General features: G+C 37.3%; 1 protein-coding gene across 11 annotated transcripts in view; it reads right to left on the bottom strand.

Moving 5' to 3' along the window:
- The window catches only part of CPLANE1 (ciliogenesis and planar polarity effector complex subunit 1), a 114,841-nt gene that overhangs the window by 15,953 nt on the left and 80,614 nt on the right, over positions 1 to 18,274 (bottom strand). For all 11 annotated transcript variants that reach the window (XR_011530396.1, XR_011530394.1, XR_011530395.1 and 8 more), the window contains 5 exons: positions 17,761 to 18,014; positions 11,229 to 11,316; positions 6,450 to 6,614; positions 2,004 to 2,034; positions 1,338 to 1,469 (listed from right to left, as the gene is read on the bottom strand). Coding sequence is in view for 8 of the 11 variants with exons in the window: in XM_070586969.1 (XP_070443070.1) it covers positions 1,338 to 1,469; positions 2,004 to 2,034; positions 6,450 to 6,614; positions 11,229 to 11,316; positions 17,761 to 18,014 (670 nt within the window). In the remaining 3 variants the exon portion in view is untranslated. The remainder of the gene's footprint in view (positions 1 to 1,337; positions 1,470 to 2,003; positions 2,035 to 6,449; positions 6,615 to 11,228; positions 11,317 to 17,760; positions 18,015 to 18,274) is intronic.

Genomic DNA, 18,274 nt, shown 5'->3' with positions numbered 1-18,274 from the left:
TACATTCTCTGTCTTGCTAAAGAAATCACCATCAACTCACTCTTCCAAGTAGAAAATCTTTCTCACTTCCTCCCGACAGCCTCCAGGTATACTCATGCTTGTGAGCCCACACTCTCCATCCTGAGCCATCTCATCTTTAGGATACTGAAGACAGACCTCTGATGGGCTCCCAGTGCTAATTTAAAGCCCTTTGCTGACTCCGCTGCTGCTTTCAGAGACAGTTAATTCCAGATGCCTCTGGTCCCCAACCACAGCCAGCACACCCAGCCTGACCCTCTCTCTCTTTCCAAGGCATAAACTCCAGTCACGTGTAACTCCCTACCCTCACTGACCATCACTCCCTTGCATGTTATATTCTTGCTGCCTAGAATACCCTTTCTTCTAGTTATAACCCACATGAGTTTCTATTGCTCCTTTGAAATACAGCTCAAATACCTTAACCGGTGAAGCTGCATCTTTCATTGACTCTGTTCCCCCGAGCTCCCTTAGCACACTGATATAATTTGGTTTTATAGGTCTATCTCCATTCAAGAATAGAAAGCATATTTTATTGTTATTCCAGTTCTTGACATTTAATACATTATTGATGAAATATTCATAACATGATCATTAACTTTAAAAAAGGAATGAAAATTCCTACATCTGTGATTGAAGGTAACTAAATGTGTTTTACCAGGAAGTTAGGCTTACATGGTCTTGATATGAGGTCATAATAGAGCAGACGATCCCACTAATTAAATAGAAATTGGAGGTCTTTTGTACACTATTTCCTGGTAACAGCCTTTTAAGTTCAATTAGAATACACTGCATTTCCACTGAGGTAGTAAGCGGAATTGCACTAGGAAATACAGAAATGTAGCTACTCTTCATAAGGCTGACAATCTTACATAAACCGGCCAAGAGGTGTATGCGTTTTAAGGAAGCGTTAGCAGGAGAACTAGCCTTTATTCTATCAGGAACCGGTTCTAGGCCCAGGAAAGGTTGCAAGGAGAAACATTTTAACCTAATGTTCCAAGGAAAGGCTATTTAGAATGTATTCTAAGGGTTAATATTTAGGGTGAAGTACTTTGAACTAAATCATTAATTACTTCTAAGACAAAATAGGATAAAATTTATGTTGTAGTTAAAGTGATGAGACCTTAGGAAAACTCACAGGATACAGATGTGCTGTATTAGTTAAATAAACCAGTCTCTATGCTGTTGGGGGGAGGGGCAGAATGACACACAAACATCACAAAATGTATTTATGAAGAAAACATCTATTCTAAGCTTTGAATTTGTTTCATAAAAATATGGCCAATTTTGAATATTCTTGAACCATAAACATTTTAAATTACCTGGAGATATTCCTAGTTTGTTGTTCTGTTAAGCCGAGCTCATCACTGGACACTCCATCTTTTGTAATAAGGTCATCAATAATGTCTGCAATATCAGTCAATCCAGTCATCTGGAATGGACCTACTGAAACACTTCATTTGCAAATGCAATTTGAGAAATATACGTCAGTATCTACAACTTAATTACATCAACCAAAAATGAACATGTAAAAACTATGCCCTCCAAGAGCGTAAACGAACAAAAAATGCTTAACATATAACTACTGTTCCTTCTATTTCTTTAATTCCAGTAATCCTGAGTGGAAAAGCCTAGTCATCTATAATTGACGACTTTGTGCGTTCTCTTAAAAAAGCAAACAGAAGGCCCAGGAGACAACCTCTACCTGTGCTGCCTGCTGAAATTTAAGACATAGGTAGTAAAAGAAAGTGTAGCAAATGTAGCCTATTGCACTCCAATAACCAATGCTAAAATGGTGAGGGATACAATATAACAATCCTCAGTTTCTTAAAACACCCCATCCCCAATGGGAATTAATTATATTCCTTTAATCCACAAAAAAATATGTAGTGTAGAAGTTCACATACATATGAACAACAAAATTTCCAGAACACATAATTTATATCCAGCTTTAAGTAAAACTGTGAATTAATTCTTAAGATATTTACCTTTCAAATAACTCATCACTGTTATTCACACCTTAAAAGAAGATACATTATTATTAATAAAAATTTCAGGTCAGTTATTTTTTTCTACTTTCGATTATTAACCTGATTTAGAAATTATATAACCAGAAATTGAAATATTTTTAAACCTCCAAATTGGTTTAAAGATATATATGTATAGCATATTTATCCTCCTCTTAAATATGCTATTTGGTAGTGAATATTGTGCACATTTTAAGATTATTACTTTTCTATCCAGAGTACTCTGAATAATAGACTTTAAGAGATATAATTCTTCTTTGTTTAGTACACAGTTTAGAATGCTGGAATGCAATTTTACTAAAAAAACAAAAAACAAAAAAACTTCTGATGATCTAAAAGTAATACATTTGGGAAAATATCCAATCTAAATCCAAGAAAACCTTTATTTGGAAGACCATGACCCAGAAAAATATTTTTTAAACCTTGTCCAATATTAACTACATGTCTTTAAAGCAAAACACTGTATGTTTAATCCTGAAAGAGAACTGAGTTAGTGTAGGAAAGAGTGTTCTGACATCTCTTCTCAAAAATATCTCCTTGTTAGGGGTCCGGCCCAGTGGCACAGCGGTTAAGTTTGCATCTTCCGCTTCGGCAGCCCAGGGTTCGCCAGTTCAGATGCGGACATGGCACCACGTGGCAAGCCATTCTGTGGTAGGCGTCCCACATATAAAGTAGAGGAAGATGGGCATGGATGTTAGCTCAGGGCCAGTCTTCCTCAGCAAAAAGAGGAGGATTGGCAGCAGATGTTAGCTCAGGGTTAATCTTCCACAAAAAATACAAAAAAAAATTTCATTGTTAATATTTTCTTATACTAAGATAAATTCACCCTGCCCCTAAGACTTACACATCCACATGTTTTTTATAGTAAATAATTTTGTCTTCCTAAGTACATGTTGTTTTGCTTAACTTATTAATCCTCAAATCAAGGATTTTATATTATCTTTGTTCTCGGAGTCTGGGCATTCGTGAGTTAACAGTAATTAATCAAATTTACCTATTAAGAAAAGCCTCAACTAGTGAAAGAAAATAATGATCACAGTTTAAGTACAGGTTAATCGGATACAACAGGTCCGACTATTAAGAAATGAAACTGATTCCTTTTCTCAAAGGGTAGAATAGTGTTATATCCAGATAAATACCTTTACAAGTAGTTACACAGGAAGACTATATCCTGACTTCATTTTCAAACCATTTTTGGAACTCTCCCTTTGGGACGGCCTTCACAATTTACTAAACACAATTGATCAGCTTCATTCCTTGATAATCACATTCCTTTTTTTTCATTCCAAACAATGACACTCAGCCTGATCATCTACTTCATTTATCAGAAATGCCTCTGAATAACCTATGGCTGTTACCAAAAATCAATGAATAAATTATTTGCCACTATTAAGAACACTCAGAAGGATGTGCTAAGAAATGGAAGTCAGTTTCACGAGAGGAAATCTAACCTATTTTTGAGCACTAGAAGTAAGCACTAGATGTCTTTCCAAGATGCAAACTGTGGAGAAGAAAACACCCTTAGGGCATCTAAATTCTATACTTTCAAAAAAATAATTTGGTTTCTTCTTTAATCTGCAATCAAACACTGAATACTAGAGAAAAACATTTTAATTTATCCATCTTTTATGTGTTATACCATTTACTAACATTTCCTCTTTTTTTCCTCTTGCATACTAATTTAAGAAGCTATTACAATCTTGAATGAAACACCTCCTTGACCTGGTACTTTGAATTTCTCTTTTCCTACTCCTTTCTTTTCTTCTGCCTTTAAACATTAAACAGCTTGTATTTATCTCCATCTTAAAATGATCCTTGACTTCATTTCCCTTATCTCCTTTTCTACTTCCTTCTACTGTCAGAATTCTTAAGTAGTCTACACCTGTAGCTTCTTGAGCCTGTCTTTGTCCCCACCTGCCCTCTTCTACTCTTGATATTACACTGAAAGTCCCCAAAGTCCGTAAAAAGCTCAGTCTTTATTCTCAACTTTCTGGTGGCTTGTGAAGCTGTTAGCCATGCACGTTTTCTTGGAAATCCCTTCACCTGAGTCTGCTCATCCATTTCCCTCACTGAGGAGGCTCCTCCTGCTCTTTACTGGGTGACATTTCACAGGCTGGCCCTTGGCATTTTCCCTTTTTCCATCTTTCTTGCACAGAACAGACGCACTCTGTCAGTCTTAACTACATAATTAGGTAAAAGGCTCTTACATCTGTTTTTCAAGCCTATCATCAAGCTCCACTTACTTGTCAAAACTGGTCCTAAATATGGCCATTTATACAGCCCAGCATCACCTCAAACCCTACATTTGGTCTTAAGGGACTCTTGACATCAGACCTGGTCATATCCTTGCTCCTACAGTCTGACAACACTGAATAGCCATTCATTTTCTCCTTCTCCTCCTCTTTTATCCACTTAGTCAGTAAATACCACCAGTTGCCTATTGAGAGTGTCTCATTTCTTCTTCTTCTTTTCTTTTCAAAGATTGGCACCTGAGCTAACAACCGTTGCCAATCTTTTGGTTTTTTTTCCTGATTTTTTCTCCCCAAATCACCCCAGTACATAGTTGTGTATTTTAGTTGTGGGTCCTTCTAGTTGTGGCATGTGGGATTCCACCCCAGCGTGGCCTTACGAGCAGTGCCACGTCAGTGCCCAAGATCTAAACTAGCAAAACCCTGGGGCGCTGAAGTGGAGCGCACGAACTTAACCTCTCGGCCACGGGGCTAGCCCACTTTTTTTTTTTTTTTAAGGAAGATTAGCCCTGAGCTAACATCTGCTGCCAATCCTTCTCTTTTTGCTGAGGAAGACTGGCCCTGAGCTAATATCCATGCCCATCTTCTTCCACTTTATATGTGAGAAGCCTGCTGCAGCTTGGCTTGACAAGCAGTGCATAGGTCTGCACCTGGGATCTGAACTGGTGAACCCCAGGCCACCAAAGCAGAACGTGTGAACTTAACCACTGCACCACTGGGCTGGCCCCTTGTTTCTTCTTTTCCTTTCCCACAACACTGACCAGGCCCTCATTACTTCGCAGGTCAGATTGATACAACAGCTCACTAACTGACCTATGCCTCCATTCTAGTCTCCTTCAAACCTCCTCATTTTACTTCTCTGCTCAGAATTCTCCAATGATTCCCAAGTACAAAAAGGAGTTTAAACTTCTCATATACAATTAGAACCGTCTACAACCTCTTTAACCTCATTTGTCAATTCTCCCCCATAGGAGGGAAGAAAAAGGCTACTGGTGATCAACAATCTGCAGAAATCAAACAGAGACTCAGCTAGATGCTTTCTATGTAATAGTCAATCTTCACAATTCTGTGAAATGGAAATGATTATCTGCATATGATGATGACTAAAATACAAATGGAATCCAGAAGAACTCGGGGGAAAAAATTACAAGATTTAAAGCCAGCTTCTTAATAGCTTTTATTTTTTTCCTTTTTGTTTTTTCCTCCCGAAAGCGCCCTGGTACATAGTTGTGTATTTTTAGTTGTGGATCCTTCTAGTTGTGGCATGTGGGACGCCACCTCAGCGTGGCTTGATAAGTGGTGCCATGTCTGCGCCCAGGATTTGAATCGGCGAAACCCTGGGCCGCCGAAGCGGAGCATGTGAACTTAACCACTCGGCCACAGGGCCGGCCCCATGCTTTTCTTTTATTTAAATTAAAGCAATGCCATTTAAAAATAGCATTTTTTTACTGCTTATGTTACCTTAATGATGGTAATAAAACACATTGTAAATATTCAGTAAAATCATCACTATTGACCATCAATATCTGAGGGCAAAAGAAATATTTCAAAGCCATTGTCAGTGGTTCAATTGTTGAATTTAGTAGGACCTACTACTCATATGACAAAATGTATTCATAGGACTAAAGAATAACGTTTTAAATTGCCAGCTCCAAATGAAATGGAATGAAAATTGGCACTAAACTGCTGCAAGTCTTGATATCCTCAACTGTAAAATGGGCACAATAATGGGCCTGCCTCACACATCAGGCTTAGACCAGGGTTGATGCAGGTAAAACTGCAATGTCTGCATGGCAGAGGCTCAAAAATCACAGCCATTATTTTGTTATCAAATTGAAATTCCAGCTTCTCATAATTGGCAGAGTTTGAATTTCTCAGTTTTTGTAAAAAATCAAATATAGTAATTCCAGTTGCTATATATCTAACATTAATAAGTTACACAGAGATATGATACAAGCTTGCAGTATATCTTATAAAAGTGGCAAGACGATATAGTGCTTCATGTGAATGGCACAATTTTTAACTTCCCTTCCTCTGAAATTTATAAACATTGCAAAATAGCTTCTCAAATCCTTCACAACTATATTCCCAGTAAATACTCTTCAGTCACCGTACCTTGGAAAATAAGAGGGTAAATGAATAAAATGAAGAACAATACCAGGAGACGTCATATTCTGGTCACTGGAAAGGCTGACAGCCGAATCAGCAGAAGGAAACACGCAGGTTTTCTGACTAGAATGAGTTTCTGTTACTGAAAATTCAGCTTCTGAAGTCTCTTCTCTGTCACTTTGATCTTCCTTATTCACATGGGTCAGGAAATGCACTAATTCAGAGTAGATATTACAATTAAAAGAAAACAGAGAAAAAAAATCACATGGAAAGGATGTAACACTTAGCTAACACTTCCACGTAGCCACAGATATACTAGAAGTTTGCAACATATTATTCTGACAGCTTTCTACAATATAACGAAACTATTTAATACAACATTTAAAATTTGAACTTCCCCATAGTGAAAAACTATTAAATTTATCAACTTCAGAAAATATGGTAGACTGAACTAAAGTTGACAGGCCCATGCCCTATTATAAAAACACAGAAGAAATACTAAATTAAAAAAAAAAAAAAGATAATACACAACCAAGCCCTGTCAATAAAGAAATATCCTGGTGCCAGAAAAGAAAAAGGAATTCAAAGCTGGGCAATAACTGGGCGATGATGCTGGGACAGTCCACAGAGGAACAGAAGAGGTGGTTTCTGCAGACTGCAGTGAGGGGAACTGAGCTACCCTCATGCGGCCTAGAGCGCTGAGGGAGAGGTCTGTCCATAACACGGGGATAAAAAAAACCCCGTCCTGGAAAAGCAGCAAAAGAGTTTTCCATCTGCCTGGAGAGTGAATGGGAGCAAAATAAAAGTCAACTCTGAGAAATCAAACCCCTGTCTTGCCACAAGCAGGTGTGGGATCTGAATTTATACTATTTACGTAGTACAGTAACTCCAAGCCAAGAAATGTATATAAAAACTTGTCCTCCAATTTTTTTCTACTTCAGTGACAGCAAGAAGCAAATACAAAACCACTCCAAAGATAAACACACACAGCCCAGCAGAACTCCCACTAAAGGTATGCTCATGATAAAAAAATTACAAATCACACAAAGAGACAAGCAACCATAAAGACAGTCAGTATGCGGATTCAACAACTGAGAATAGGCACACACGAAATGAAACAATCTGAAAGGGCACAAAATGTTACTAAAATCATCAAACAGATAAAAGAAGGCACAGAAACCACAATAAAAGAACAGGACAGTTCATCCAAAGAGCAGACAGACTTGAAAAATAAATAAACAGATCTTCTAGACATTAAGAACGTAGTCACCAAAATTAAAATCCTACAGCAAAGAAGACATAGCAGAAGAGAGAATCATTAAACTAAGAGAGATCTGAGGAAATCCCCCTCAGTACATCAGCGAGACATTAAGGGGTGGAAATTAAGAAGTGGTGAAGAGATACGGAAGACAGACAGGGAACATAGACCTCCAAAATGTGTTTCAGAAAAGGGAAAAGAAAGAATGCAGAGGAAGTAATATTCCAAAAGAAAATGGATGAAAAATTCCCAGTGTTAAACCTGCAAATTAAAGAATCATTCCTACTCCCATATAGAAAAAATAAAAAGAAATATACACCTAGACAGACACACTGTATCAAAAATGCAAAATAAACCAAAAATAAAGAGAAAACTTTAAAAGCACTCAGAGACAGAAGAACAGCAATTAGACAGACAGCACACACGTAGTATAAACTCAGCAGTTAGAGACGTCAGTAGATGATGGAATCATATCTTTAAAATGCTGAGGGAAAATAAGCATCAACCTAGAATTCTGTACTCAGCTATAAGCCATCACTCATGAATGTAGTAAAATTAAAGCTATTTTCAAAGACTGGGAGAATTTACACTGACAGATTCTAGATGAAAGAACTAATAAAGGGAAGAAGGAAACAACCCTCGAGAAGTGGATGCAAGAAGCAATGGTGGGCAACAGAGTAGAGAAGAGAAAATCCCAGAGTGCATCTCAGGCAGCAAGGTAAGTATTATTTCATGAAACTTGGGTTTTGGTTTTAAATATTTATTGTTTACATATTTAAATTAAAAATAAAAGAAGCAATTGAGGGCAAAGAAACTGGCAAACGTGCTAATAAATCCAAATAAGTATTGACTTAAAAGGGAGACTAAACAGGAGAGCTAAAAACAAAGGTAGAACTAAAATATTAGAAAACAATATCAAAGAAGATGGGAGGGAGTAGATTAGTGTTAAAAGCTCTAATGTCGGGGCTGGCCCGGTGGCGCAGCAGTTAGGTTTGCAAGTTCCACTTCTCAGCAGCCCAGGGCTCGCCAGTTCGGATCCCGGGTGCTGACATGGCACCGCTTGGCAAGCCATGCTGTGGTAGGCGTCCCACATATAAAGTAGAGGAAGATGGGCACGGATGTTAGCTCAGGGCCAGTCTTCCTCAGCAAAAAGAGGAGGATTGGCAGTAGTTAGCTCAGGGCTAATCTTCCTCAAAAAAAAAAAAAAAGCTCTAACATCTTAATATTGTTGGAGAGGTAAATATATTTGCCTTAGGTTTTAACTCAACTATGAATGTTGAAAATTCAAGAACAATCACTAAGAGATTAAAAATAGAATGTATAGGGGGCTAGCCCCATGGCTGAGTGGTTAAAGTTCCATGCACTCTGCTTCAGTGGCCTGGGTTCTCGGGTTCAGATCCCAGGCATGGATCTACATCACTCACCAGCTATGCTGTGGCAGTTTCCCACATACAAAGCAGAGGAAGACTGGCACAGATGTCAGCTCAGGGCCAATCCTCCTCAGCACAAAAGAGGAAGACTGGCAACGGATGTTAGCACAGGGTGAATATTCCTCAGGAAGAAAAGAAATGGAATATACAATTTCTGAAACAATAGAGGGGGAAAGAGAGAATATAGAAAACTCAATCCAAAAGAAGGAAAGAAAGAATGACAAAAACTAAAGAAAAAAATGCATAGAAAATTGGAAGCACAAAATAAGATTATAGATTAAGCACAAATATATCAGTTATCACAATAAATGGAAACTGATTATACTTGATGATTAAAACACAAACTGTATAATTATTTAAAAGAATGAAGTCTAGTTATATGCTGGACACAACATAACTACTCAGCTTGAAAGGAAAAGGATGTCTAATTCACAGGAAGTCCAGGGGACAGAGGAATATGTTAAATGACATCACAGAGACTCAACTAGCAAAATCCAGACTCTGAAAAACACTTCAGGACAAACATCTAGGTTTCTTCAACAAATAAATTGAAAGGAGGAAAAAAGAGAGAGAAAGGAAGAACCCAAAATTCAGAGAGACTCATAAGCCATCAACCAACTCCATGTGTAGACCTTACTTGGGTTCCAACTAGAACAAATAAACTATTTTTTAAATGAGACAACTGGCAACATTTGAAAATTGATTAGTTATATGAAAATATTAAGATTTTTTTCAAAAGAGTGACAATATTATTTTGCCTATGTTTAACAAAAAGAGACCTTATCGCTTAGAAATACATATAAAATATTTATGGATAAAATAATGGGCTGTCTGGGATTTGCATCAAAATAATCCAGGAGAAGGTAGGAAGACTTGGTTGGATGTAAACATAAAACAGGACGGGCCACGAGTGGATAACTGTTACAGTTGGTTGTCGGGGACATGAAACTTAATTATACTACTCTGTCTTCTATTGAAATATGTTTGAAATTTTCATAATAAATTTATAAAAAATAAAGTGTCAAAAAATATATGCCAGGCAAAAGAAAGCAGGAATGGAAATACTAATATTGGACAAAATTGGCTTTGAGTCTAAAAGCATTATTGGGGATAAAGAGGGTCATTACTTAATGATAAAAGGGACAAAATTCAACAAAAAATATAACAATTATGAACTATATTCATTTTATAATATAGCCTAAACTATACAAAGCAACATTGAATAGAATTACAAGGAAAAATAAACAATTCCACAATCATTGTGGGGAATGTTTAATGCAGCCTTCTGAGAAATAAATAGATCAAGCAAACTGAAAAGTCAGAAAGACTACAGAAAATCTGGACAATACAATTTAGAAGCTTGACTAAATATATATATCTATATATAGATAGATGGATATATCTATGTATCTCCTACATAAACTGATAGAAAATGCTTGTTCTTTTCAAATAAACAGAACATTTATAAAAACCAACTATATATACTAGGTCACACAGGAAATTTTAACAAATATCTAAGAATTGATATTATAGTATACTCACCTAATCACAATACAACAAAAATGGATACAAATTACAAAAATATAGCCCAAACCTCCTAAGATTTGGAAGCTAAAAACCCTTTTTATGCACTAAAGAAGAAATCTTATTACAAACAAACAGTTTATCTGAACACCACCAAAAGATGGTACGTATCAACACTCTTGTCTGGGTCCTTGCAGGAACATATTCAGCCTCAAATGCATATATTAGTGTAAAAAAAAGAATAAAGTTAGGAAAAAAACAAGTTAAGACCCCAAAAGCAGAGGAAATAATAACGCTAAGAGTAAAAATTTATGAAAAAGAAAATTAAGAAGCAGCAGAATCAACAAACCAAAGCCTGGTTTTTCAAAAATTAAATTGCTGACAGGACTGAATGAGAGAGGGAATATAGATATAAACAACAACTATAGATATGGTAGAACACTTCTTAAATAACTACCCTAATTTCATTCACATTATCACAAAAATAATCCTAATCTCAAAACGGGGCTGACGGCTTCAGCTAACATATGAACACTATTCCTAGTGGTGGCTCCCAAAAGTCAATGCTGCTTCTTTCAAAGCGAGGTTTCAGTCCCACCCCTCAACCCCTACAAACCTTCTTCGGAAATGCTGATGGTTTTTGAAGCCAGTTTTTTTTCAGATTCAGGACCAGAAGACAATTCAATGTGATCCAAAGGTCCAACCTGTAGAAAAACACACACAACAAAAAAACTGTTATAAACTGTTATAGTTTGATAATTGCAAAATACTGTAAACAATTTTACACAGTTTAAAATATTTGCATTAATGCAACAAATGAAAGAAATGAGATTAAATCTAATATGAGATAAAAGATGGGGATTGATGAAGAGGAGGAAATTTTTACTTATTTGTAGCTTAACTGATTTAACATTTCAAGAGGCTCAGGAAAATAGCATCATGTAATTTTAGAATGGGGAGGAATGTTAACTATCATCTAGACAAAACCTTTCATTTTAAAAATGAGGGAACAAGGCCCAGAGAAATTCAGTGACTTTCTTAGCGCGAGAACATGGACTTGAAGCCAGGTCTTCTGGGCCCCTAGTTACTGCTTGTCCACAGTATCCCTCTGCCTCTTCCAGACCTATGAGCTGTTTTCTTAACTAAAATGGGAAAATCAAAATCTTGTGTATTTATACGCACATTATAATAGGAGGAGAATATTTTAAACGTCTTCCTAAATGATGACTCTAAAATCTGTCTGATCAACCCGGACTAGCTCCTGAGATCCAGGAGCATATATCCAACTGCCTACTAATCTCACAGCACCTCAAATGTAACATGTCCCTGATAGACACCACTGGGCCTCCCTCCCCCCAACACACACACACTCCCTCTCCCTTAGTTTGGAAAACGGCTCCATCATTCATCCAGGCTGGAAATCTGGACATCATTGTAAATCTGTCTTTTTCACCTTCCCACAGCTGACAAACCTCTGAATCCTGCTACATCCTTCCCTCCATGCCCAATTCTAAAGTTCAGGTTATTATCACTCCTTGGCTTGGTACTCAGTGGATTCCAAACACCAATCAGTAGACCTGGTATAGAGCTAGCTGCATAGGAATCATTTAGGAAGCTTGCTAACAATACAGATTCCTGGGCTCCACCCCAGACCTACCTAAAATCAGAATCTCAGGGATACAGGGCCCATGAGTTTGCATTTCTGACAAGTTCCCAAGATGATTCTAATGAGGGGCTAGTTTGGAACCACTGTGACCCAACTGATCTCCTTGCTCCCAGTCTTACCCTCTCCATTCTACCTTCCACACCATTGCCAGATTGTCTGATCATATCATTTCACTGCTTAAAATTCTTCCATGGTATTGGAAGAATAAACATAGTTAAAATGTCCATACTACCCAAAGCAATCTACAGATTCAATGCAATATCTATCAGAATCCCAATGACATTCTTCATGAAGATAGAGCAAAGAATACTAAAATTTATATGGGGCAATCAAAGACTCAGAATTGCTAAGGCAATCCTGAGAAAAAAGAACAAAGCTGGAGGCATCACAATCCCTGACTTCAAAATGTAGTACAAAGCCATATTGATCAAAACAGCATGGTACTGGTACAAAAACAGATGCACAGATCAATGGAACAGAATTGAAAGCCCAGAAATAAAACCACACATCTATGGACAGCTAATCTTTGACAAAGGAGCTAAGAGCCTACAATGGAGGAAAGAAAGTCTCTTCAACAAATGGTGCTGGGAAAACTGGACAGCCACATGTAAAAGAATGAAAATCAATCATTCTTTTTCACCATTTACTAAAATAAACTCAAAATGGATCAAAGACCTAAAGATTAGGCCTGAAACAATAAGTCTTGTAGAAGAGAATATTGGCAGTACACTCTTTGACATCAGCTTCGAAAGAATCTTTTCGGACACCATAACCCCTCACATGAGGGAAACAATAGAAAGAATAAACAAATGGGACTTCATCAGACTAAAGAGCTTCTTCAAGGCAAGGGAAAACAGGATTGAAACAAAAAAACAGCCCACTAATTGGGAAAAAATATTCACAAGTTATTTATCCGACGAAGGGTTAATCGCCATAATATACAAAGAACTCACACAACTCAACAATAAAAAATCAAACAACCCGATCAAAAAATGGGCAGGGGACATGAACAGACATTTCTCCAAAGAAGATATACGAATGGCCAATAGACACATGAAAAGATGCTCATCATCACTAATCATTAGGGAAATGCAAATCAAAACTACACTAAGATATCACCTTACACCTGTTAGAATGGCAAAAATATCCCAAACCAAGAGTGACAAATGTTGGAGAGGCTGTGGCGAAAAGGGAACCCTCATACACTGTTGGTAGGAATGCAAACTGGTGCAGCCACTATGGAAAACAGTATGGAGATTCCTCAAAAAGTTAAGAATAGAAATACCTTATGACCCAGCCATCCCACTACTGGGTATCTATCCTAAGAACCTGAAATCAGCAATTCCAAAAGTTCCATGCACCCCTATGTTCATCACAGCATTATTCACAAGAGCCAAGTCATGGAACCAACCTAAGTGCCCAGCAACTGATGATTGGATAAAGACGATGTGGTATACATATACAATGGAATACTACTTGGCCGTAAAAAAGGACAAAGTCGTCCCATTCACAACAACATGGATAGACCTTGAGGGTATTATGTTGAGTGAAATAAGCCAGACAGAGAAAGACGAACTTTGTATGACTCCACTCATAGGTGGTAGTTAACATATGGACAAAGAGAACTGAGCAGTGGTTGCCACGGGAAAGGGGGGGGTGGGGGGAGGGCACTAGGGGTGAAGTGGTGTACCTACAACAAGACTAATAATGATGTACAACTGTAATTTCACAAGGTTGTTAACTATCATAACCTTAATAAAAAAAAATATTCAGCTATCCTTTTGGGAATACCACCCTCCCCCAAAACAAAAAAAATATTTTCGTAGTGGCTTTTTTAGATGCAGGAAGTACTCTTGCAGTATAAAAGTAACACGTGATAACCAAAACTGGAAAGCAAATAGTATTACAGTTTTAAGTACTATGTAACTTGAAATAAAATATATCAATGTGCTGTTAAAATCTAAAGGCTTGATAGAAATGGCTCTAAAATTCATGTTTATAATTAGCATAATGATGTTAATATAGGACTTTTCCCTATCATCTGGAATTGTTTTAATTTTAAGGTACAAGAAAAGAATTGTCTACTTTTATTTGATTCTACTTGAATGTTTTTTTCTTCTATGTATAAATTAAAATATTTTCTCAGTCTCATCTTAAGAGTATCAAGCACTAAAAAAACAAAACAAAACAAAACAAAAAACCAGCATGGTACTGGTACAAAAACAGGCACACAGATCAATGGAACAGAACTGAAAGCCCAGAAATAAAACCACACATCTACGGACAGCTAATCTTCAACAAGGGTGCCAAGAACATACAATGGAGAAAAGATAGTCTCTTCAATAATTTGTGTTGGGAAAACTGGACAGCCACATGCAAAAGAATGAAGGTAGACCACTATCTCACACCATACACAAAAATAAACTCAAAATGGATCAAAGACTTGAAGATACATCCTGAAACTATAAAACTCCTGGAAGATAATATTGGTAGTACACTCTTTGACATTGAAATAAACAGGATCTTTTCAAATACCGTGTCCTCTCAGACAAGGGAAACAATAGAAAAAATAAACAAGTGGGAATTCATCAGACTAAAGAGCTTCTGCAACGCAAAAGAAACTAGGATCAAAACAAAGAGACAACCCACCAATTGGGAGAAAATATTTGCAAATCATATATCTGACAAGGGGTTAATCTCCATAATATATAAGGAACTCATATAAATGAACAATAAGAAAGCAAACAATCCAAATCAAAAAGTGGGCAGAGGAGATGAACAGACATTTTTCCAAAGAAGATATACAGATGGCTGATAAACACATGAAAAGACGTTCAACATCACTAATCATCAGGGAAATACAAATCAAAACTACACTAAGATACCACCTTACACCTGTTAAAATGCCTATAATCACTAAGATTAAAAGTAACAAATGTTGGGGAGGGTGTGGAGAGAAGGGAACCCTCACACATTGCTGGTGGGAATGCAAACTGGTGCAACCACTATGGAAAACAGTATGGAGATTCCTCAAAAAACTAAAAATAGAAATACCATATGACCCAGCTATCCCACTACTGGCTATCTACCCAAACAATTTGAAATCAACAATCCAAAGTAACATACGCACCCCTATGTTCATTGCAGCACTATTCACAATAGCCAAGACATGGAAGCAACCCAAGTGCCCATTGACCGATGATTAGCTAAAGAAGATATGGTGTATACATATACAATGGAATACTACTCAGCCAGAAAAAAAGACAAATTCATCCCATTTGCAATAACATGGAAGGACCTAGAGGGAATTATGCTTAGCGAAATAAGCCAATCTGAGAAAGACAAACACCAGATGATTTCACTCATATGTAGAATATAAACAAGTACTGAGACAAAGAAAACAGTTCAGCAGTTACCAGGGGAAGGGAGGTGGGGGGGGGACAGGGGGTGAAGGGGAGCACTTATGTGGTGACAGTCGAGAAATAATGTACAACTGAAATGTCACATTGATGTAAGCTATTATGAACTCAATAAAAAAAAAATTCTTCCATAGTTCCCCACTGCCTACTTATAAGATAAAATCCTAATCACCTGGCATTGCAAACTATTCTTTCCATCCTTCCTTATCTGCCCCTACCTACCTCTACTGCCACATGTCTTAAAGCCCAGTCCCACCAAGCCCTACTTCCAGCTAATGTTGACACAGTTCCCCAAACACTCTATGCCATTTGACTCCTTCTGCTTTTGTTTATAATGTTTCATCAGCTCTTCCTTATCTAACCGATGAACATCAATTCATTAGCAGCTCAAGAGTCCCCTTTACAAAGCCTTCTCTCATGCCACAGCTTCACTTACCTGTCCAGTCACAGCAAGCCAGGTGTACCTGTGTGTGCTCACCACACCCTGTTCATATGTATTTATTGGGGTACATATAAGTCTATCTTCTTTTATTAGATTCTAAACTCCCTGTCAGGGACTATCCCTTATCCATCTTTCTATTCCCAGAACTTAGCACAAGGCCTAGAATGCAGTAGCTCAATAAACGTTTGTTGAAAGAATGAATCACTCATGGACTCTGGCGAGAGTGAACAACCCTAGATTCAGGTTTAAGTAACATATCTGGCTTTACATTTGCTTAATATACTAGATCAGAAGGCAATTTCAAAAGAGATTCTTTGGAATAAGGAGTTCCAAGGACAACTTCGACATTCAACATTCATTTGGAAGTGATAGATCTAAGTCTGAGTTAAACAAAAATGAAAATAACCAAATAAACATCATCGTATCATTACTTAATAGTATTTTTTGTTACAGTAAACATTTTTTCAGTTTAGTCTCATGTATATTTAATCTTAACTTTTTAATATATGTTAAATGTTTGGATTAAATACTGTAAACCTAATAAAGACATCTTTTAAAATGTCAACATGCTAGCAACCTGGAATATTTGTTAGGTAAGTCAATGATGGAATTCCTTTCCTGCAGACTAATTTGCATTTCCCAATATTAGCCTTTAACACCTGCAAAATACTTTTACTATTTGTTCTTTAATCTTTTTTTTTTAAGATTTTATTTTTTCCTTTTTCTCCCCAAAGCCCCATAATACATAGTTGTATATTCTTCGTTGTGGGTCCTTCTAGTTGTGGCATGTGGGACGCTGCCTCAGCGTGGTTTGATGAGCGGTGCCATGTCCGCGCCCAGGATTCGAACCAATGAAACACTGGGCCGCCTGCAGCGGAGCGCGGGAATTTAAGCACTCAGCTACGGGGCCAGCCCCCTGTTCTTTAATCTTTATTATATAAATTTTACTTCCTAAAAAAAAAAGGACATGATGTTTGTACAAAATAATTACTTTTTGAGACTTTGCTTACTATTTTATCTACCTACCATGATATACCATTACACACAAACATTAATCTCTTGATTATGAATCTTTTTAAAGATACAGAAAATTTCTAAGGACTACTTGCCTCACTGTATAAATATTTAAAAGAAACTGAGGATTCCAAATATAGGGACAAAAATATTTGTAAAGTTATAAACATTTTCCCAAAGAAAATGATACTCAATTACAGCAGGGTTTGTTTAAAACATTCTGGCTTTGTAAATCATTATTTATTTTCCTGGTAGGAAGCACAGGTTCACTTCCTGAAACCTTAAGGCAGTGGTTCTCAACTGCGGCAGTTTTGCCCCCGGGGATACGTGTCCACGTCTGGAGACATTTTTGACCATCTCAGCTGCAGTGCGCTACTGACAGCCAGTGGGTCACGACCACGGATGCTACCAAACTCCCTACAACGCAGACAGCCTCCCGCAACAAAAAGATATCTGGCCTAAATGTCAGTCATGCTGAGGTTAAGAAACCCTAGCTTAAAAAAAACATATTTCCCTTATTTTTAAAAATCACGTGACTCACGGTATATCACACTACAAATCTACTAACTCGGTTACAAACAGAAAAACTAAAATAAAGACAGTCTACCTTATCGCAGTGTCGGTCTAGCACTTCGTGTCTGGGGAAATCCTGCTCTATATTTTCAGCAATGCTCTGTATTGCTAACAGCTGTTCATCAATTTTCTGAAGCTTAGAGGTGAGATGCTCTAGCCGGCAAGCTGCAGAGCTCGGCGCAGGACGAGCGACGGAGACATCGTGCAGCACTTCCCACAGCAGATAATCTTCTCCAGCATCCGACTTTGAGCTCTGTTCTTTGAATTGAAAATCTGGCTTCGGCACAACTAAATATTAATAATGGCAACATCAGAATTGACTAAAAGAAAGAAGTAGATGCTGATGATCTAATTTTTAAGACCTCATTTTAAGTTAACATTACATGCCCTTCCAAACCAGTTTTAATTTAATGCACTTAGAAATTCCATTTCATCTTGACTTCTGAGATTTGTCTTGTTGAGAGAAGAATACATAACAATGTTGCTATTACCATAAATCTCCATACAGAAGACAGTTTGAATGTTACTTTTATCCTCTACTACAAAAA

The sequence above is a fragment of the Equus przewalskii genome, chromosome 20 (genome assembly GCF_037783145.1).
Source record: "Equus przewalskii isolate Varuska chromosome 20, EquPr2, whole genome shotgun sequence".
In the NCBI taxonomy this organism is placed as follows: Eukaryota; Metazoa; Chordata; class Mammalia; order Perissodactyla; family Equidae; genus Equus; species Equus przewalskii.
Note: the sequence above shows the minus strand (reverse complement) of the source record. Positions and strands in the feature narration are given on the sequence as shown.